This window comes from Danio rerio, chromosome 25, assembly GCF_052040795.2.
Source record: "Danio rerio strain M-AB ecotype USA chromosome 25, GRCz13ab, whole genome shotgun sequence".
NCBI classification, from domain to species: Eukaryota; Metazoa; Chordata; class Actinopteri; order Cypriniformes; family Danionidae; genus Danio; species Danio rerio.
The window spans coordinates 35,600,001-35,622,753 of NC_141045.1; the positions used below are offsets into that span (position 1 = coordinate 35,600,001).

At 38.3% G+C, this 22,753-nt stretch overlaps 1 protein-coding gene across 7 annotated transcripts in view; it reads right to left on the reverse strand.

Annotated features, from left to right (window-relative positions):
- The window catches only part of tln2b (talin 2b), a 259,057-nt gene that overhangs the window by 70,690 nt on the left and 165,614 nt on the right, over positions 1-22,753 (reverse strand). For all 7 annotated transcript variants that reach the window (XM_087312504.1, XM_087312506.1, XM_087312503.1 and 4 more), the window contains 9 exons: positions 21,357-21,485; positions 17,094-17,207; positions 16,900-17,013; positions 15,291-15,425; positions 14,829-14,957; positions 14,639-14,741; positions 7,426-7,634; positions 3,109-3,228; positions 1,398-1,595 (listed from right to left, as the gene is read on the reverse strand). In XM_087312504.1, the coding sequence (XP_087168630.1) occupies positions 1,398-1,595; positions 3,109-3,228; positions 7,426-7,634; positions 14,639-14,741; positions 14,829-14,957; positions 15,291-15,425; positions 16,900-17,013; positions 17,094-17,207; positions 21,357-21,485 (1,251 nt within the window). The remainder of the gene's footprint in view (positions 1-1,397; positions 1,596-3,108; positions 3,229-7,425; positions 7,635-14,638; positions 14,742-14,828; positions 14,958-15,290; positions 15,426-16,899; positions 17,014-17,093; positions 17,208-21,356; positions 21,486-22,753) is intronic.

The following is a 22,753-nucleotide window of genomic DNA, read 5'->3' on the forward strand; positions in this document are numbered from 1 at the left end:
TGCTTTAGTGTGTGATGTGCTGATGGCTCAGTGTCCCTCAGTCATCTTTTAATGGGCATGTCACGCTCCAAATGAATCAACCAAACGCGCAGAAGCAGAACATGATCACAGATTTCATTAGGGTGGAGCGTCGTCATGCTCGACGGCTCAATTACGCGCCTCAGTGAATTAGATGAGAGCTGCTAATTAACAAGTGAATCGAAACTTTAAAACGCACAGAACATGTTTCATAACAGCCATTTGTTTCCTCTTAGTGTAGCTGTTTTACACTGTATATCTAAAAGAAATATGCTAATATTTAGATGACACAATAGCAAAGTTTTAACTTCAGAAACAAGAAAATAATATATTTTTTTGTATCATGTTAATCCTTAAATTTTTTTTATATGTAAATTTTTTTGTGTATTGCTGTACATACTGTCTGTCCAGCCTGATCTCACGAGGAAACGCAAGTATTTTACGTTTTGTTAGTTTAGTGGCTAATTCGTACTAATTCGTACCAGTTCAGTCGTACGAAATTGTATAATTTCAAAAAGGAGGCGTGGCACCTAACCCCACCCCTAACCCCAACAGTCATTGGGTGATGAGCAAATCGTACTAAAATCATACGAATTAGCCACTAAATCAAAAAGTTACGAATTGCTGTGAGATTGGATTGGTGTGTCTTAAGCAACGTGTAAGTGTTTGGACCAGCATAGATCTCTGCGCTGGACTTTAGAGCAGCTTTTAGTTGGTCAATAGTGCGGTTTACTTCAATTCCTCAAAATAGCAACATGCTAACAATGCGCCTTCACACCACTGTATTTTAGACTGGCACACGCACATCCACAAAGTGGCGCAAATAGATTTGCTATATAAACAACGTGAAGATAAATGTGAAAATTAGAGTTGCGCTGGTCTGAAAATAGCAACAAATCGCATTATGCATGTCTTGCGCCTTATTGTGCCAGGTGTATGATAGGGCCCTAAGCTGAATACTAGTCACCATTATACTACAATACAATGTCTTGCTGTACTACAATTTTTTTTTTAATTTTTTTATTATTATTTGATGATTTTAATATACTACATACTTGAAGTGCTTTGGCAATACTGTATTAAATGTCATGCCAATAAAGCAACTTGAACTTGAACTTGTATCTTGAAAAATATATAGTCAAATACTACGTACTTTCATCATGGGGAAAAAAAAGTAATCAGTTTTTAGAAATTAGTTATTAATACAATGATGGTTCGTTTTTTTTGTTTGTTTTTTTATGTTGAAAAAAAATCTTCTTTTCTTTAAACAAAAATTGGGCAAAAAATATTTAGGAGGGCTGATAATTCTGACTTCAACTGTATGTAAGGTGGAGAAACACAAATGGTCTCCCTTCTCTAAGAGGGCACTGAAGCTGTACCTGAGTGTGTCCTGCCATCTCGATGCCAGCGTCTAAAAACTCGTCAAAGTCTTGGCTGAATTTCCCAGAAGCCACGGCCAGCTGGCTGCTGCTCCCGCGCGAAGACTGCACAACATCCCCGGCCGAATGGTTGAGCTCGGCTGCTGTGTGGTTCAAGTCCGTCTGCGCCTCTTGGAAGGATTTAGAGCATGGAGGAAGCTGGAAATATTACAGAAAGGGAGACATGATAAGAGTTTTGGTTGAGTTTCTCATGTCCCTAGAGTGTGAAGTTTCAGCTCAAAATACCCAACAAATAATATTTTATAACTCTTTAAAACTGCCCCTTTTAGGCTTTGGTCCTAATTGTGCCATTTTAGTGACTGTCGCTTTTAATTCAAATGAGATTGTGAGCTTTTCGAGAGAGGGCGGAGCTGCAAATGCCTACGTGTCAGCATAGTGGCAGATTCAAAAACAAGATTAACATTCTATGCTGATGAGGAAAAGATGGTCACTAATGGACGGGGCTTCCCCCATTCCCCTGTTTCTGCTGACTTTTTATCAAGTGTGATTATTAGGGATGTAACGGTATTGTAAATACCGTCATACCGCAATGTTAATTTTTTTCGATATTACCGAAGTCGCATGACTCGGTAAAACTATAGGTCTCCTGAGAAAATTTGCTCAGGCGAATGAAGCGAACGGGAGGTAGCGGAAACTACAATTCCCATCAGCCCATGCTTGACCATCATCCCTTGCGGTCTGTTGTCGCTACAGATCCAGTAATGCGGAAATGGAGTGTGCTGCTAGAAGCGGGGATGAAAAAGAGCTGGAAAACTCTAAAGCGTGTGTTGTCGCCGCGCGCGTACTGAATAGCGGTGTTGTCGCGCGAGTTCTTATCAGCTGTGTTGTCGCGCGAGTTCTTATCAGCTGTGTTGTCGCGCGAGTTCTTATCAGCTGTGTTGTCGCGCGAGTTCTTATCAGCTGTGTTGTCGCACGCGTACTGAATAGCGGTGTTGTCAGCACACTGTTCAGATTGATGCAGACATGAGACCTCTATCTTACTCATGGTTTGTCCGCTCAAGTGGGGGAAAGACAATGCACAATGTTACCCACTGCTGTCAACCTGGGCCAAGTCATATCTCTCCCAGAAACCTCAGTCCCAAATGAGAGGTTTTTTTTCTGTTGCAGGGGACATTGTAAATACCCAGAGATACCAGCTTTTACCAGATTATATTTATATGATAATTTTCCTTTAAACCCATCTCTATCTAAGTGAGTGAGTGATTAAATGTTGAATGTGACGAGTTTTCAACAATACTAAATTGAAACTTTATTTTTTTACATGGTTTAATATTTTTTTGTTATTAAAATTGAAGTTCCTGTTTCAAAGCTTACAGATAGATGGCTAATTTGTATGTCATTGACACTTTTGGCACTTTTTTGGAGTATTTTCATAAGTTTTGTTTTTTCCTGTAAATGATTCAATAAATACCGTACCGTGACATTCATACCGAGGTATTACCGTACCGCGAAATTCTGATACCGTTACATCCCTAGTGATTATACATTTTTTTTTATTACATATTACATTTTTTATTACATACATTTTTACCAGGTTATATTCACAGACTGTTGCCACATAACTGTGCTTAAACCCATTATGAAAGGGATTTTTGCACAATAGGTCGCCTTTAAGTTTAGTATTGGTAGTAGACGCCAGAAAAAAACTCACGTTTTCCACAAGCAGTTTCTTACTGGCCTCGCCAATGCTCCTGAGGGCCATGTCCACATCCTTCTGTCCAGGTAAGCAGTTCACACAGTTATTCAGAGAGTGAGAGACGGCCTTCGCCACCTGAAAAATACACACACACACAAACATACAACTTAAGTCATAAATATTAGCCAGTCTGAATAGTTTTTCCCCTAATTTTAAGATTTTTCAACACATTTGTAATCATAGTAGTTTTAATAACTCATTTCTAATAACTGATTACTTTTATCTTTGCTATGATGGCAGCACATAATATTTTACTAGATATACTAGGATACTAGAAATTCGCTTAAAGTGACATTTAAAGGCTTAACTGGGATGACTAGGCAAGTTAGAGTGATTAGGCAAGTCATGGTATAACAGTGGTTTGTTCTGTAGACTATCCAAAAACAAAGAAAGGGGCTAATAATATTGTCCTTAATATGGGTTTTAAATTTTTTTAAACTGCTTTTATTCTAGCCAAAATAAAACAAATAAGACTTCCTCCAGAAGAAAAAAATATTATCAGACATACTGTGAAAATTTTGTTGCTGAGTTAAAACATCATTCGAGAAATATTTGGGAAAAACTCAGAGGAGGGGCTAGTCATTCTTACTTCAACTGTATGTTCTCCCCAATAACTGTAGAAAGGCCTGGGGGAGATGTAGCGTGATTCTAAAATTCAAATCAGCCCCTGAGCGCAACAGACAAATCCATGTCCCTAATTTATGCCACTGTCAAAGACATATGCCAAGCAATATGCTAGCCTCCCAAAGGAACCTGTGCGAATCGAGAGGCGCTGCTGGCACCTTCCAGAAAAAAGGGCAACAGAGAGACAACAGAAAACAGCTCAGTTTATTGGAGATAATTGCCAAGAGGGAGCTGACGGGAGATTGATCTGTTCTTAACACACTAGCTGAAGACAAAATAAGGTTGTACTAATACATACAGTTGAAGTCAAAATGATTCGCCCTACTGTGAATTTATTTTTCTTTATCGAATATTTCCCTAATAATTTTTAACAAAGCAAGGAATTTGTCACAGTATTTGCTATAATATTTTTTCTTCTGGAGAAAGTCTTATTTGTTTTATTTCGGCAAGGATAAAAGCAGTTTTAAATTTTTTAAAACCATTTTAAGAAAATGGTTTCATTCTGAATACGTACCACTATATACATTTCTGGAGATAGAAAAATACGTCCTAGGAGCTGGGTTTTTGTTTTCGCGAATCCGGCAGAGGCTGCTGTGTACACTTTTCAGATCTCAAATTTCTCTTACGAGTGCCATTCCCGTCTGCTCTTTTCACATTAATCCACCAGAGGCTGCTGTCGACTGACTGATTTACTAACTGACCAACTGAACCCCCCGCCAACCCACCATTTTTCCTAAATCCAACCAATAGTGTTTTAAAAAGTACGGAGTGACCTGTCCACCCTCTTTCCTAAACTCAAAAGCAATCCAGAAAAAGAAAAGCCCCCTGATTTTTACCATGTTTCAGATTTTACCACATTCTCACCCTGTTATTTACTTGTTCATTTTATTTTTTGGCTTTTGTTTTTGTCTTACCTGCTTTCTGGAATTGTTCTCCACCGGACTCGAACCCCGTTGTCGCGGTCAACTCCGCTCTGCGTCTCAAGTCCGTCGACATACATGTCGAAACAAACTAATAACAGCAGGTAAGCCGTCCATACGGAAGTAAGTGGTCAGCAGGATAGATGCTAAAGGAACGGCGTCATGCCACCCCATAGTGTTTGTTTTAAAGACGAAATGCAGCAATATGTAACTCTGGCTACTTAATTTGCGATCTCCAGAAATGTTTATAGGGCTACGTTTTTAGAATGAGCCTATGTTGATAATATTAGCCTCCTTAAGGCTGATTTTCACTCACCATGTTTGATAGTTCTCTGGACTCTGACATCATCAAGGTGTTTGCGGAGGTTTGTTTTAGGTGCGAGCTACATGATTTCAGCTGGTGGAGTGCACTAAATTTTTTGAGAATCGAGCGAATAGTTCTAAGCTAAAAAGAAGATTAATAAATGAAGGAAGATTTAAAAAAATTTAATAATAAAAATTATTAGTTTGAACATTTTAAATGATATTAATGATATGACGTAGTTTTGGAAACGTCCTACTTCTATGTTTATCCGTCTGATTTTACGGTCGGTTTCTTTTTTACTGCCTCCTGTTGTTTTAAAGACGCACGGCAAACTCCTCAAGTATAAAAGCCACGTCCGTTTCATGAGGTGCACGCACACTCAGTGGAAGTCCGCAACGTGGCGCCAGGCAAAAGTAAGGCCCAATTCCAATTCTAATTTTGTACCCCCACCCCTTCCCCTTGGACCTAACAACCGAGGGTTAAGGGGAAGGGGTTTAAAATGTATCTCTAAGAACTGGGACAGCACTACAGCACCTGCACACGTCATCATACATCCTCGCGATTTCTTGCTTCATATGAGAACAGACAATCGCGACTCCTGGCGTGGTTTCAGTTGTGTTATTTTGTGGTGTTTATCTTCAGGAAATCACTGAAGGCATATATATTTGTTATCATAATGAGCGAATGTGGCAATAAGATCGTAACTGTACTGTGCATTTACACAGTGGCCATAATTAATGTAAACACATTAAAAACAACATTAACATACAGCAGACACAGTAAAAAGCTCATTGACAGCCACTAGACTTTTCTGACAGGGTATTCCAGTGTCATCGAGTGTCAGAAAGTTGTGGGACTGCTGTGCAGGAGTTATGATTAGGGATTATAGATTGCAAATAGATCGTGGTGGTTTTTATTTTAGCGTTTTTTTTTTTTTTTAAAGCATGACGGTAAAACAAACGCGGTTATAAATATATTATAACGTGTTTGTTTGTTGTAAAAATTCGTAATAATGACAAAAAACACTAATTTGTGGATCTCTTTACTTCCGGGTGCAGCTGTTGCTGGGGTATTCTGGGAATTTTTACGTACCCCTTGGTTTCAAGTGTGGTCCTGAAAAGTCTTCGTTTGAAGGGGTGTATACCCGTTGCCCTTAAGGCTGATTTATACTTCTACGTCAAACGCACGCGTATGCTACAGCGTTGACGCATCGCTGACGTGCACATCTCAAAAAATGTAACTACACGTCGCAGCAATGTGTAGCGCAAGCTCTGTGATTGGTCGGCTTGGTATCGCTGACGAGTCTGGGCGGGACCGATGCAGCGATTGTTCAGTGTGGAGTCCCGTGAAGGAGCTCTGGATGGAAAGTTTTGTTTTGTGTATTCATAGTTAAAGTTGTTGCACGTCCGCCGGTTCCTGCCTCAAAATAAGCGAGTTTGACCCACTTGTACATCCAGGAAGTGTTCAGGAAAAGCAAAACCTCAGCGAAAAAACTCAACACAGAGGAGCATTAACACCTCACTGCCAACTAGTGTTTCGGAAGTGTTAATGCAGACCAACAGAGACAGCGCGCAGAAGTATAAATGCACAGCTACTCGCGTTGCATGTGCCGTGGGTTACGCCGGTCACTTGACGCAGAAGTATAAACCAGGCTATAGCCCTACGCCTTTAAGCTAAAGAGAATTGGGACACCACTACCCCTTCACAGGCACGTGCAAAACAAGGGGTAGGAGTGAGGGGAAGGGTTAGAATTGGGATTTGGATTAAAATCAGCCTTCTACACACTCACAATTCTTGAGATTTCATAGGGACAACTTAAATTTTTTATGTTCAATCCACATACATTTGTTAAGTGTTAAGTTAACAATTTGTATTGGGACAACATGAATAAATTGTGTGGAAATATGCTTTTTACAGTGCAGAACAAACCACTGTTATTCACGAACTTGCATAATTAAATAATAAATAATAATAAATAATATATAAATAATATATTATTATTATTATTATTGTTATTATTATTTATTATATAATAAATAATAATAAATAATCTTATTAACCTAGTTAAACCTTTACATGTCAAGTTAAGCTGTATAGAAGTATCTTGAAAATATCCAGTAAAATATTATTAACTGTCATCATGGCAAAGATAAAATAAATCAGTTATTAGAGATGAGTTATTATAACTATTATGCTTAAAAATGTTTTGAAAAATCTTCTCTCTGTTAAACAGAAATTAGGCAAAAAAATACTAATAATTAATAATTCAGGGATAATAACTCTGACTTCAACTGTAAAGTAACTTTACAGCATCTACTTGTCGCTGAATACATCTTCTCGCAGATGGATGGACATCTGTTGCTATCTGCGTGTTGTTTAAAGGTTGACTGCATGTGATTTAGGCATATGTCCATGGCATCCCACCTGTGCTAATCTCTGCTGGCTCTCGGCATCACCGGGGCACACCAGGGCTTGGTGGGCTTCGTGGATGAGCATGGCTGAGCCCTCCATCACATGATAGGCTGAGTCCAGCATGGCCGCTGCCGCCTGGGGCTCAACGGTACTCGCTGCCACCCCTCTCGCGGCCTGAGCCAATGTTCTCAGAGCCTGAGCGGTTTCCCTCGCTGCCACACCTGAAACGAACACACACACACACAAAAAAACACATGCAATCATGCATGCTTAGTCACTGTATTATATGCCAATCCTAAGCAGTCCAACATGGATGCTTATATACTATATAAGTAAGTGACTACCTCGCTGATTGGTTAAAGCAATTATTTTGTGGATCTAAAATTATTGGCTGCTTAATATGAAATGATAAGAACTTAACAATCAACCATTACATTGGTCAGATAGATTATTCCACCGATATCTGGCATTATGAGATTTAATTTATCAGTAATAAATTAATATAGCAACCTATACTGGTCAGGTTGACTGATAATTATATGTTGTGTATATATATATACATATACATACACACACATACATATACACACATACATATATACACACACACACACACACACACATATATATATATATATATATATATACACACACACACACACACACACACACACACACACACACATACATATACACACATACATATATACACACACACGCATATATATATATATATATATCTTGTATTCTGAGGTGATTTCTAACATTTACCAACCAATTTCTGGTTCATTTGGTATCAACGAATCATAGAGTAATATTGCCATGACTAAATGACAAGTTGCGTTTTACAAATGCGACAATGCTGTCTTGTTAACGCAAGTGAGTTTTGGGACCATTTTTTTGATAGTTACTTTATACATCCATATATGTATGTATGTATACAGTTGAAGTCAGAATTATTAGCCCCCCTGTTTATTTTTTCCCCGTTTTCTGTTGAACAGAGAGCTGATTTTTTTCAACACATTTCTAAACATAATGGTTTTAATAACTCATCTCTAATAACTGTTTTATTTTCTCTTTGCCATGATGACAGTAAATATTGTACTAGATATTTTCCAAGACCCTTCTATACAGCTTAAAGTGACATTGAAAACTTAACTAGGTTAATTAGGTTAACTAGGCAGGTTAGGGTAATTACGCAAGTTATTGTATAATGATGGTTTGTTCTGTAGACTATCGAAAAAAAAAAAATTACCGTAAAGAAGCTAATAATTTTGTCCTTAAAATGGTGTTTAAAAAATTAAAAACTGCTTTTATTCTAGCCGAAATAAAACAAACAAGACTTTCTCCAGAAGAAAAAATATTATCAGACATGCTGTGAAAATTTCCTTGCTCTGTTAAACATCATTTGGGAAATATTAAAAAAAGAGAAAAAAATTCAAAGGGGGGCTAAAAATTCAGACTTTAACTGTATGATATCTGATATCTAACATTTAACAACCAATTTCTGACTCATTTGGTATCAGTGAATCATAGCGTATTATTCCCATGACTAAATGACAAGCATGTTTGGTGATCTGTTAATATGGATGCCGATAGCACTGTAGTGCTGATAACGGAGCACTTTGGAATGCAATACAAATGCGCCAATACTGCCTTGTTAACGCAAAAGAGTTTTGCGACTCCTTTATTGATATTTACTTCATTACATAACGGGGAAAAAAAAAAAAAAAAAATATATATATATATATATATATATATATATATATATATATATATATATATATATATATATATATATACATATATATCTTGCATTCTGAGATGATATCTAACATTTAACAACCCATTTCTGTCTCATTTGGTATCAGTAAATCATAGCATAATCTTTCCGACTGCTATTTTTATGTTTACACACTGACTTGCAATAAAATGTATTAGGAGATGAATTCTATTTTTAAAGCACCCAGCCCGAATATCATGTCCAAAAGAAAGCTTTAAGCCTCATTTTGGCACATGTTGACCCAGAATGCCCCTGCTGTTCCAACAAATGAGTGTGGAAAGAAAATGAGACGCCATATGGGATCTGGCCTTTACTTATAGAACCGAAAGCAAAAGAAAAAAAAAAAGGAAAATTGCATCAAATTGCATTATCCAGCCAAGTAGAGCCCAATTGCTGATGGTTTGTTAAATTTAGTGAAAATAAGATTAATGAGGGACGGGGTTAGTTATACTCTTGGCTTGAGAAGCTGCAGGAGCCGGAGTGGAAGAGGGGGGATTTGTTCGAGCGTGCCATTAAAATCTGTCTTTAGAAGCTCTCCCGAGAGCAGCGATCCAGCCAGACAGAGTGAAAAATTGATGGGTGGTTCAGGTAAGTTGCACCATCACTCCTCTCTGTTTTTTCTTTACACTTTAAATTCACAGTAAGCATCTTTGTTTGTGAAAACACAGCTTTTTTGAGATGCTAGCATTGTGTAGCTTTATATTTTTAAACTGAAAGGTAATAAAAGGGACAAAACGTTAAATATACAGTGCATTACCGGCCACTTTATTAGGTACACCTTGCTGGTACTGGGTTGGATGTTATTTTGCCTTAATAAAAAAAGAATGTGTTGAAAATATGGTTATTTTACAGCTTCCCTAGAGTTTAATGGTTGAGTTTTAGCATTTTGGAATCCATTCAGCTGATCTCCATGTCTGGCGGGAGCACTTTTAGCTTAGCTTAGCATAGATCATTGAATCGGATCAGACCATTAGCATCTCATTTAAGAATTACCAAAGAGTTTATATAGTTTTCTTTTTTTGAAGCTTGACTTCTATTTCTGTAGTTACATCGTGTACTAAGATTGACGGAAAAAGAAAAGTTGCTATATTGTAGATCACAATAAGCATCTTTGTTTGCGAAAACAGCTCGTTTTTCAGATGCTAGCATCGTGTAGCTTTATATTTTCAAAATGATAAGTAATAAAAGAGACAAAATGTTCAATATACAGTGCATTACCAGCCACTTTATTAGGTACACCTTGCTGGTACTGGGTTAAATGTAGCTTTGCCTTCAGAATTGCCTGTTTACGCGACAACATTTTTTGGTCATGTTTTATTTGCTTTGCATGTTCGGAAAAAAAAGGATGTGTTGCAAATATGGTCATTTTACAACTCCCCTAGAGTTAAACAGTTGAGATTTAGCATATTTATTCCATTCAGCCAATCTCCATGTCTGGCCGGAGCACTTTTAGCTTAGCTTAGCATAGATCATTGAATCGGATTAGACCGTTAGCATCTCACTCAAAAATTATTAAAGAGTTGATATAATTTTCCTATTCTAGATCCCAATAAGCATCTTTGTTGCAAAACTACAACTCACTTTGAAAATACAACCAACATTTTGCTTTATATTTTCAAAAAGATCAGTAATAAAAGGGACAAAATGTTCAATATACAATGCATTATCAGACACTTTATTAGGTACACCTTTCTAGCACTGGATTGGATGTTTGTTTTGCCTTCATAAAATAAAGGATGTGTTGAAAATATGGTCATTTGAAAACTCCACTAGAGTTTAACAGCTGAGTTTTAGCATTTTCTAATTCATTTAGCCGATCTCCATGTCTGGCGGGAGCACTTTTAGCTTAGCTTAGCATAGATCATTGAATCGGATTAGACCATTAGCATCTCATTTAAGAACGACCAAAGAGTTTATATAGTTTTCCTTTTAGAAGCTTGACTTCTATTTCTGTAGTTACATTGTGTACTAAGATTAACTGAAAATTTTAAGTCACTATATTGTAGATGACAATAAGCATCTTTGTTGCGAAAACAGCTTGTTTTCAGATGTTAGCATTGTGTAGCTTTATATTTTCAAAATGATAAGTAATAAAAGGGATATAATGTTAAATATACAGTGCATTGGCAGCCATTTTATTAGGTACACCTTGCTGGTACTGGGTTGAATGTAGCTTTGCCTTCAGAATTGCCTGTTTACACTACATTTTTTGGTAATGTTTTATTTGCTTTGCAGGTTCTTAAAAAAAGGATGTGTTGCAAATATGGTCATTTTACAACTCCCCTAGAGTTAAACAATTGAGTTTTGGCATTTTGGAATCAATTCAGTCGATCTCCATGTCTGGTGGGAGCACTTTTAGCTTAGCTTAGCATAGACCATTAAATCGGATTAGACCGTTAGCATCTTGCTCAAAAATTATTAAAGTGTTTATATAATTTTCCTATTCTAGATCCCATTAAGCATCTTTGTTGCTAAAACAGCTCATTTTTTTCAAATGCTAGCATCGTGTAGCTTTATATTTTCAAAATGATCAGTAATAAAAGGGACACAATGTTAAATATACAGTGCATTACCAGCCACTTTATTAGGTACACCTTGCTGGTACTGGGTTGGATGTTTGTTTTGCCTTCATAAAATAAAGGATGTATTGAAAATACAGTAATTTTAAAACTCCCCTTGAGTTTTAGCATTTTGGAATCCATTCAGCCGATCTCCATGTCTGGCGGGAGCACTTTTAGCTTAGCTTAGCATAGATCATTGAATCGGATTAGACCATTAGCATCTCGTTCAAAAATGACCAAAGGGTTTATATAGTTCTTCAATGTAAAGCTTGACCTCTACGTCTGTAGTTACACTGTCTACTAAGATCGGCGGAAAATGAAAAGGTGCTATATTCTCAGTTGCTATGTTTACAAACTACAGTCTCATACTTTTTTTTACTTAAGATAGGGTCTATTTTCAGGCAACAGTCATAAGTTAAAGCTTTAAAAAGGAAGATGTTTTTGATAATCCTTTTACAAAAAGATATGTCATCAAGATGCTAATGGTCTAATTTGATTTCATGAATTATGCTAAGCTAGTCCCAGAGAATGGCTGAATGGATTCAAAAAAGGGCAGAACACATTTCTTCCCCATTCTGATGTTGGGTTTGAACTTGAGCAGCTTATCTACTGCATATCATTTAGAGCTGCTGCTATGTGATTGGCTGATTAGATGTTTGTTTTAACGAGCAGTTGAGGAGGTCTACACAATAAAGAGGCTGATGAATGCACTGTAAACTGCTCTAGATGAAGCATCTTTATTCTTATTTTTATTCAAATACATCAGCTTAACACGATTTACAAAAGCTTCGACATTTGTTGCTCGTGTTCAATCGAGGCGTTAACCCAAAAACCAGAGGCTCGTGTTTGGCTGACAGGATTTTAATCCAGCAACATGTCCTACTTGTGTAAATCCTGTTGTTATTGGGTTTCGTTTCCAGCACAGATACATTCCATTGAGGTGAAGTAGGCTTCATATTCACACATTCAGACTTTCTGCTTAATAATATAATTTCAGAAAAGTATTCTTTGCAACTTCTAAATCACAAAATTACGGAACCCCGGAAGGGACGTAGTGGGGGAGAAAAAAATTGGCTGGGTGAAAAAAAAAAATGGGTGAAAGAAAAAAATGGGTGGGAGGAAAATATATATTTCTAAGTTTTTGCGTTCTCTCGCAAAGTTTTGCGTTCCCTCGCAAAGATGTTTTGCGTTCCCTCGCAAAGATGTTTTGCGTTATCTCGCAAAGTTGTTTTGCGTTCTCTCGCAAAGATGTTTTGCGTTCCCTCGCAAAGATGTTTTGCGTTATCTCGCAAAGATGTTTTGCGTTATCTCGCAAAGTTGTTTTGCGTTCTCTCGCAAAGATGTTTTGCGTTCCCTCGCAAAGATATTTTGCGTTCCCTCGCAAAGATGTTTTGCGTTCTCTCGCAAAGATATTTTGCGTTCCCTCGCAAAGATGTTTTGCGTTCTCTCGCAAAGATGTTTTGCGTTCCCTCGCAAAGATGTTTTGCGTTCCCTCGCAAAGATGTTTTGCGTTCTCTCGCAAAGATGTTTTGCGTTCCCTCGCAAAGATGTTTTGCGTTCCCTCGCAAAGATGTTTTGCGTTCCCTCGCAAAGATGTTTTGCGTTCTCTCGCAAAGATATTTTGCGTTCCCTCGCAAAGATGTTTTGCGTTCCCTCGCAAAGATGTTTTGCGTTCCCTCGCAAAGATGTTTTGCGTTCCCTCGCAAAGATATTTTGCCTTCCCTCGCAAAGATGTTTTGCGTTCCCTCGCAAAGATGTTTTGCGTTCTCTCGCAAAACTGTTTCTCCACAAACACTTCCTGTTCACTTCACTCACGTAAACCCTCCCGTTTTTGCTGAAATTCTCCCGTATTTTACCATTCTACCCCACTTTCTTTACATTACTGTGCGCTGATTGTCGCCTTTCACTTTGCAACCTCTGAACCAGTGAATGCATGTTTAAGCGCTGACTGACAGACGCGCTTCATACAATAAACTGATCCCAGATTAGCGTCTGTATGCGCCATTTAAAGGGACACTTCTGTTATCAAACAAGTGCGCAGCAAATGAATCTCATGTTTTGTTTAGATTGATAACAGAGGTGTCTCTGTAAGAATGCACAGATCTATAATGAAAGCAGTCCATTACTTTAGAAACTGTTTGTGCTCATTTAAGAGAAAATAAGCTGTTTAAAATAAAACATGCAGGACGGAGATGTTTCATATTATTCAGTGTATTTATCTGTTTAAACATACACCCACTCCTCTGTAAATGGCGTGTACAGACGCTGATCTGGGATCAGTTTATTGTACGAAGCACGTCTGTCAGTCAGCGCTTATACATGCATTCACTGGTTCATAGGTAGCATACGCACAGTAATGTAAAGAAAGTGGGGTAGAATGGTAAAATACGGGAGAATTTCGGCAAAAACGGGAGGGTTTACGTGAGTGCAGTGAACAGGAAGTGTTTGGGGAGAAACAGTTTTGCGAGAGAACGCAAAACAACTTTGCGAGGGAACGCAAAACATCTTTGCGAGGGAACGCAAAACATCTTTGCGAGGGAACGCAAAACATCTTTGCGAGGGAACGCAAAACATCTTTGCGAGGGAACGCAAAACTTTGCGAGAGAACGCAAAAAACTTAGAAATATATATTTTCCTCCCACCCATTTTTTTTCTCCCCCACTACGTCCCTTCCGGGGTTTCGTACAAAATCTCATTAGCAGCCGATGAATATCAAAGTACAACTTTGTTTACAGTCAAATAACTAGCGCTAATGGTGTTTTCAAGTCAGACTTGCATGTGATTTCAGACCGGAGTATGTCACAAGTTGACACTGAACGAATGTGCGAATGTAAAACCACCTTTACCTCAATATGCATTCTCCTAAAAAAAAACATCATACCAGTATAGTGTTCGTTTCCCTGTGCGGCGCAGGTCAGTAGCTGGGCCATGGAGGAGCCAACAGCTTTAGACGTACTCCCCAGATCCTGAGCACATTTCTCCAACTACACACGAGCAGAAATACCAGTGAGAGCTTCTGCTAAAAGTAGCATCATCTTTAATGTTTTTGTGCTATTATAGGTTTCACTTACAGATTCTCCTGGTAAAGGTTTGAGTTGTAAGTCTAACGCAGCCATTTTGGCGTCCTGTAGTTCACTCTTCAGAGTCTGGACAGCACTGAGAGCGGAGTCTATCTCTAGAGGACCACACGCTTCATGGGCCTATCACACAAACGCACAAAGCTAAAGGCTGTGAGCAGGACTGCAGGAGCAATCATGTACACAAAGACATCACCTACATTCTATTCATATACATTCTAGCTGAAATTAAACAAACAAGACTTTCTCCGGAGGAAAAAATATTATCGGAAATACTTTCAAAAATGTCCTTGCTCTGTTCAACCTCATTTGGGAAATACTTGAAAAAGAAATTACATTCACAGGAGGGCTATTTATAACATCTCTATCACACACTCCATGAAACGTAATGCACTAAAAAAAGTGTAACAGGCATTGGGTTTTGAGGCCTACTAGGCAGCAGTGAACTGTGGGCACCTTCTGTGCAGCGGTGCGCAGCTCTGCCAGGCAGGTGGCCAGGTTCTTAGCACACTGACCAAGTTGCATCGCAGCCGCCTGATCAGTGACCGTCGGAACAGCCGCTTTTGAAGACGTCACCATTTTACTTCCTGGCTGTTTGGAGACAAATAACAGCAAAAAGACAACAACAACGTAAGAATAGGTTAACCCCTTTGTACTGTTTAAACCGACTACACTTGTTATGTTGGGGGCTGTTTTTGCCCCATTGACCTCCATTATAATGAATTTTTTTAATTGCAGAGCCTTGACACCAAATAATCATGCATTCTTGATTGTTGGAAAGAGGTAAAACTTTTCATATTTACTGCCGATCATCAGTTGGCAGCATTAACTCTTTAGATAGGGGTGTGCAAAAAGGTTTCTGGGTTTTCTATGGAGTTCTATGGCAGAGATCTGCGCGGGACTAAATTTTGAATCCCGTTCCCACCAGGTTTTTAGCCCGAAACTGACCGCTCCCGCTTATATTTAGCATTTGTTGTCCCACTGCCCGCCGCGCCCCGTTTTCTAACTGCCATGCCCGTTTCCGCAAACGGCCATGGGGGAAAACAAATCTAAAAACCACACAGCTATACAGAGTCCAGACAGCCTATGACAAGCTGACTGTATAAACACACACACATATAAGCACCGCAAGTGATACATACACACAGACAGCATCTCACACTCTCTCTCTCATTCACACACACACACACACACACACACACACACACACACACACACACACACACACACACACACACACACACACACACACACACAGACACACACAGACAGCAACAAACAAGCTAAATGCAGCATTACGCTGTCTCATTCACACACATACATACGCATATTTGCTCGCTTGTTAGACCGCCCGCTCCCGTCCAAAATTAAACCAGTTATCGACCGCTCCCGCACTTCATTTGGAAATTTTGGAATGCAGACCTCTATTCTATGGAGTAAAACAGCAGATTAAAGTGTAAATGCATAAATACACTTACTATGTTTGCTATGTTCTGAGAGCTGAGCTGCTTATTTTTTCTTTTATCAAACATATCAAAAGAGTAAGTGCACAAAGGTCTCTCTTACATTCTCACACATGCACGCACACACACTATACTCCATATAATCTTATAATTTGAAGCCCAAAACTAAACTTTTTTGCACTGCGACTGATGATCAACAGTAAGAATGATGCAGTTGACCTCTTCCCAACAGGGAAAACCAGTAACAATCAGGAATGCATGAATATATGGTGTCATCAAAATTGGTGCAATCAAAAAATGTCATTATAATGGAAGTCAATGGGGCAAAAACAGCCCCCAACATAACGAAAGGGGAGTCAATTTGCCCAGTGTATAAAGTTTTTTTTTTTTTTTTACAGATTTCTACGCATTTTCCTAAAATGTGTGTCAAAATAAGATTTGTCACCAAAAATCATTCCATTTGCTGAAACACAGAGAAAGCTGTGGCCAAACTAAGACTCAAAATCACCTCCAGAGTGGACGAAAACATCCCCAACAGCACACAAATGGTTAATACTAATATAAGAGGCTGTCAAACAAACAACACCTGAATACATGTTTACCTGCAGGAAACTCTGGCTGGCGATGATAAGGGCCAGTTGGGCACCAAGATCTTCCGGGTGGGCCTGACTGCCCCTCATGCCCTGCACTAGGTGTGGAATATGGTCCGCCACAGCCTGGAGAGTTCGAGAAGTTAAACTCAAATTCTTGCGTTGAGTGTTCTGAATCATGTAGAATGCATTTTTACCCACAATACCTTGCAGCTGAAGACGAGCTGCTGATGGGACATGGTGTTCTTATTGGATGCAGCTGCATTCTGGGCCGCAGCGATGGTCTGTGTTGCAGCTGCTGCCGCCTGCTTTGCTGCATTCTGGTTCAGAAAAATGACAACAACAGGTTAGAAATTCAGTAAATACCAACAGAAAATACATGAATAAACTACCTGACAAAAGTCTTGTTGTCTAGGTTTTAGGAAGAGCAAATAATAACTTGACTTTTAGTTGATCATTTGGTATCAGAAGTGGCTTATATGAAAGGCAAAGGCCTTAAGATTACACTTATTTTACCAAAATAAAACATAATCATGGCTTGATTTTTAATTATTTAATTAGGACAGTGAGGTCTGACTTTGCTTAGACAAAAGTCTAGTCATTTAAAAGAAATAATCCATGAAACCATGATTTTTCCTTCACCAGACTTGACTGATTGCTCTGAGAATCTTCAGTCCATGTGGGTTCCAATAGGTCTTTTGCAAATCGACCTTCTGCCACTTTTCCAAATGATCAACTAGAAGTCAAGTTATTATTTGTTGCTTACAACTGGGATCGACGACAAGACTTTTGTCAGGCAGGTATTACATTTATAACAAATATTGCAATATTAGTAGAGATATACACAATTTTACATAAATTATTATGATTATACACATAATAAAATAAAATAAAAATATTACTACTGTAAAAATCTCACTGTAAAACTTATATAAATATTTAATTTAAATAACATAACAATAATACTAATATTAATAATAATAATATTAAACTATACAATTGTAAAATTATAATACTAGAATACTATTTTATAGCATAATACTATTTTTTATATATAAGAAAAATAATAAAATAGGAATTAATATTTAATATATATAACAGAATTAGTATGTTATTTTTATTGAATATTAATTTCTGTTTTATTATTATTTTATTATATTTTTTTTACAGAGAATGGCTCAAAAAAGAGAAAATATTCATCGAGCGGCAGTACTGTGGGCACAAATGCCTTGTTGATGTGAGAGTAAGTCAGAGGAGAATGGCCAGACTGGTTGTAGCTGGTAGAAAGGCAACAGTGACTCAAATAAGCACTCGTTACAACAGAGGTCTGCAGAAGAGCAACTCTGAACACACAACACATCCAACCTTGAGGCAGATGAGCTACAGAAGCAGAAGACCACACCAGGCGCCAGTGTCAGCTAAAAACCGTAAACTGAGGCTACAATTCACACAGGCTCACCAAAATTAGACAATAGAAGATTGGAGAAATGGTCTGATGAGTCTCCATTTCTGCTGCAACATTCGGATGGTAGGGTCAGAATTTGGAGTTAACACCATGAAAGCATGGATCTATACTGCCTTGTATCAACGGTTCAGGCTGCTGGTGGTGGTGTAATAGTGTGGGGGATATTTTCTTGGCACACTTTGAGCTGATTAGTACCAACTGAGCATGGTGTCAACGCCACAGCCTACCTGAGTATTGCTGCTGACCATGTCCATCCCTTTATGACCACAGTGTCCCCATCTTCTGATGGCTACTTCCAGAAGGATAACGCACCATGTCACAAAGCACGAATCATCTCAGACTGATTTCTTGAACATGACAATGAGTTCACTGTACTCAAATGGCCTCCACAGTCACCGAATCTCAATCCAATAGAGCACCTTTGGGATGTGGTGTAATGGGAAATTAGGGCTGAATGTAAAAGGGGGTCCAACCTGGTACTTATAAGGTGTACCTAATAAAGTGGCCGGAGACATGCAGTAAGAACTACAGTTATAGGAAATAAAATATCCGTTTCTGCTGCTGAAATGCTGCTAGCCTCGCTGTAAGTCCGTCATTTAAGGATTCAGCCAACATTCACAGTGCAACATGCTACAGTGTAACAGCAACAGGCGGCAAAAGAAATACAAAAAAGACTCTGTACTACGCCAGAATATTCAGTGTGTGAGGAAGGATGATGGATAAAAGAGAGGAGGGGAAAAAAAAAGAAAGAACCTCAAGAACAAAGCTATCTTTGTTGATGTGAAGAGACCAAACTGAAGCAGAACCCTGGATTCCACTGACCAGAACTGGAAAAAACAGCATCTATGGAAAACTAGACGGCTTAACAATGTGTCCAACTGAGTACAAGATGATAAAATGCTTCCTCTTATCTATATACAGACACATGAGCAGAAATATATACTGTGCGACCGTGCGGTGGGTTTCGATGACTGCTTTATAAAGCAAAGAATAACTATTTCAAGAAAAGATGCACTTTCTATCTCCCAAAAGAATAGTCAAACGAGTCAAAACATTGCATACATTGGAAGTAAGGATGGATATAGGTAAACAAAATCGTTAGAAATACACACATATATATAAATATATATATATATATATATATATATATATATATATATATATATATATATATATATATATATATATATATATATATATATATGAGTTTCACCATCCTTAAATCTGTTCAGCTGATTTCCAGTTTGAGCACTTTTAGCTTAGCTTAGCATAAATCATTGAATCGGATTAGACCATTAGCATCTTGCTCAAAAATGCCCAAATAAGTTATATTCATGGTGACGTAGTGGGGCAGTAGGTAGTGCTGTGGCCTCACAGCAAGAAGGTCACTGGGCCGCTGGTTCGATCCTCGGCTCAGTTGGCGTTTCTGTGTGGACTTTGCATGTTCTCCCTGCGTTCGCGTGGGTTTCCTCCACAGTCCAAAGACATGCGGTACAGATGAACTGAGTAGGCTAAATTGTCCGTAGTGTATGTGTGTGTGTGTGAATGTGTGTGTGGATGTTTCCCAGACATGGGTTGCTGATGGAAGGGCATCCGCTGCGTAAAAACGTGCTGGATAAGTTGGCGGTTCATTCCGCTGTGGCGACCCCGGATTAATAAAGAGACTAAGCCAACGAAATTAATGAATGAAAGAAGTTATGTTCATTTTCAGTTATTTTTTTTTACTGGAGATTCACTCTGAGGGGAGCATTTGAATCAGTGAATCATTACCTAAAGACTCGCTCTAATTGGAACATTTAAACCAGTGATTCGTTCACTGGAGATTCGCAATGACAGAAACATTTGAATCAGTGAATTGTTAATTGAGGACTCACTCTGACCCAATCATTTGAAGCCTCAACAGCAGAATCTCTCTTATTTGGGAAATTAAATCAGTAAATTATTATCTAGAGACTCGATGTAAATGGAACATTTAAATCAGTGAATCATTCACTAGAGATTCATTCTGACGGGAACATTTGAGTCAGTGAGTCTTTAAACACATACTCTTTCTGATTGGATCATTTGAATCAGTGATTAAATACCTAGAGTCTCGCTTTTACTGTAACCTTTGAATCAGAGAATCATTCATTAAAGATTCCCTCTGACAGGAACATTTGAATCAGTCTTTAACTACATACTCTCTCTGATTGGATCATTTGATTCAATGAATCATTACCTCGAGACTCGCTTTAACTAGAACATTTGAATTAGTAAATCGTTCCCTGGAAATTCACTCTGATGGGAACATTTGAATCAGTGAGTCTTTCACCACATACTCTCTCGGATTGGATCATTTGATTCAATGAATAATTACCTAGAGACTCGCTCTAACTAGAACATTTGAATTAGTAAATCGTTCACTGGAGATTCAATCTGATGGGAACATTTGAATCAGTGAGTTATTCACCACATACTCTCTCGGATTGGATCATTTGAATCAGTGAATCATTACCAAGAGACTCGCTCTAACTGGACATTTGAATCAGTAAGCATACAGCATACTCTCTTATTTGATCATTTGAATCAGTAAATCATTACCTAGAGAGTTGCTCTAACTGGAACATTTGAATCAGTGAATCGCTCACCGTAGACTCTCTTATGGGAACATATGAATCTGTGAGTCTTTAACTACACACTCTCTCTGATAGGATTATTTTAAATCAGTAAATCATTTAATGGAGACTTGCTCTGACAGGAACATTGAATCAGTGAGTCTTTAACCACATACTCTATCTAATTGAGGCAATGTGATTCAGTAAATTGGTAACTAAAGCCTTACTGTGACCAAATAAATAAAAATTGTATATCACAACTGTAGACGTCTTCTGATTGATTAATTTGAATCAGTGATTCCATGATTCAAGGCCATATGAATCGAACCATTCACAAATGAATCACTCAGTATGACATATGAACACTTTCAACAGGTATCTGTAACATGTCCTGTAATGCATCTGCTCACCTCCAGTCTGTGAATGAGCTTCTTTTTGATGGCGTTTTGGGCAGCTGCGTTGGTGGCGACCCGTAGTCCTTCAGCCGCCTCTCTCAGCCGCTGCTGCTGGTCTTCATTTTCCGGATACGCCGCAGCTCCCTGCACAAAAACAGTTCAGATACGATTACTGCATTAGTTTATATAATTCATCAACTTTGGGTCTGGTGTTTTTAATTGTAGTCAACGTTTCTAATATACTGAATACCGAGCTGTGGGGGCTCGTCCGGGATCATTTAGCACAATTTCCTATGAAGGGTCGTTTATTAATTTTCCTCTGGCTTAGTCCCTTTATTAATCAGGGGTTGCCACAGCGAAATGAACCGCCAACTTATTCAACATATGTGTTACGCAGTGGATGCCCTTCCAGCCGCAACCCCGTAGTGGGAAACACCCATACACTAACATTCACATACACTACGGCCAATTTAGCTTATTCGATTCACCTATAACGCATGTTATGACATAAATACAGGCAGCTTTTTACATAATAACCAAAAAAATAATATTTAGAGAAGCCAATGTTATTTTTTTTTTTAAATATAGCAGTATATACACTGATTTAATATGGCATATTACTTGTTTCCAAAATTTCTAGCTACCTTTAATGTGTCATTTTGTTGCCATCATTACATTTTATCTCCCTGCTTAATGGTTGAACAGAAAATGAAAGGCAATCCTCAAAGGACGAAGTTGTCACAGATAAATCCCAGACTCTGTCGGCCTTTGAAGGGAGATTTGTCAAAAACTCTAGGTTACGCCATACACACACTTACGGCGCATTACAAAACACCCAGTCTATGCCATTTACAGACTCACAGCGCATTATAAAGCATGCAGTCTGCACCATCACACTCGGAGCACATTACAAAATATTCAATGCAAAGAGGAATTTTGGGTCATGTGCTCCATCTCTGTTACCATGGAAACCATGTGTGGCGCATCTCTCATCTTTACGTTTGATAATGTCAGTGATGGGCTGATTAATGGATCAAACGTGCCTAACAAACCATAGGCTAGGACTTCATAATATGTCTGAATATGAATTACATCCTGGCCCATTTATACTCCTCTACGTGGCTGATGGGGACTGACAATCAATTCTGTGGTCCATTCCATCATGAATTAAATCTAAATCATTGCTCACGGCTCTTTCAGGGTTTGAGAGAAGAAGGAGTGATGAGGAAGGGAAGCATATTTTATACTGTGACTGCTAAATCTGAGTCCTGTTTAATTTGAAACAGAGATCTGAGACAGTACCGTGGTACGGTACAATCTTATTACAAACTGAATTGACAATGTGGATCATGGTGTCTTAAAAAGTAGACCGAACAACCCCTACCTCCCAAAAACTAAAACAAAATGTAAAA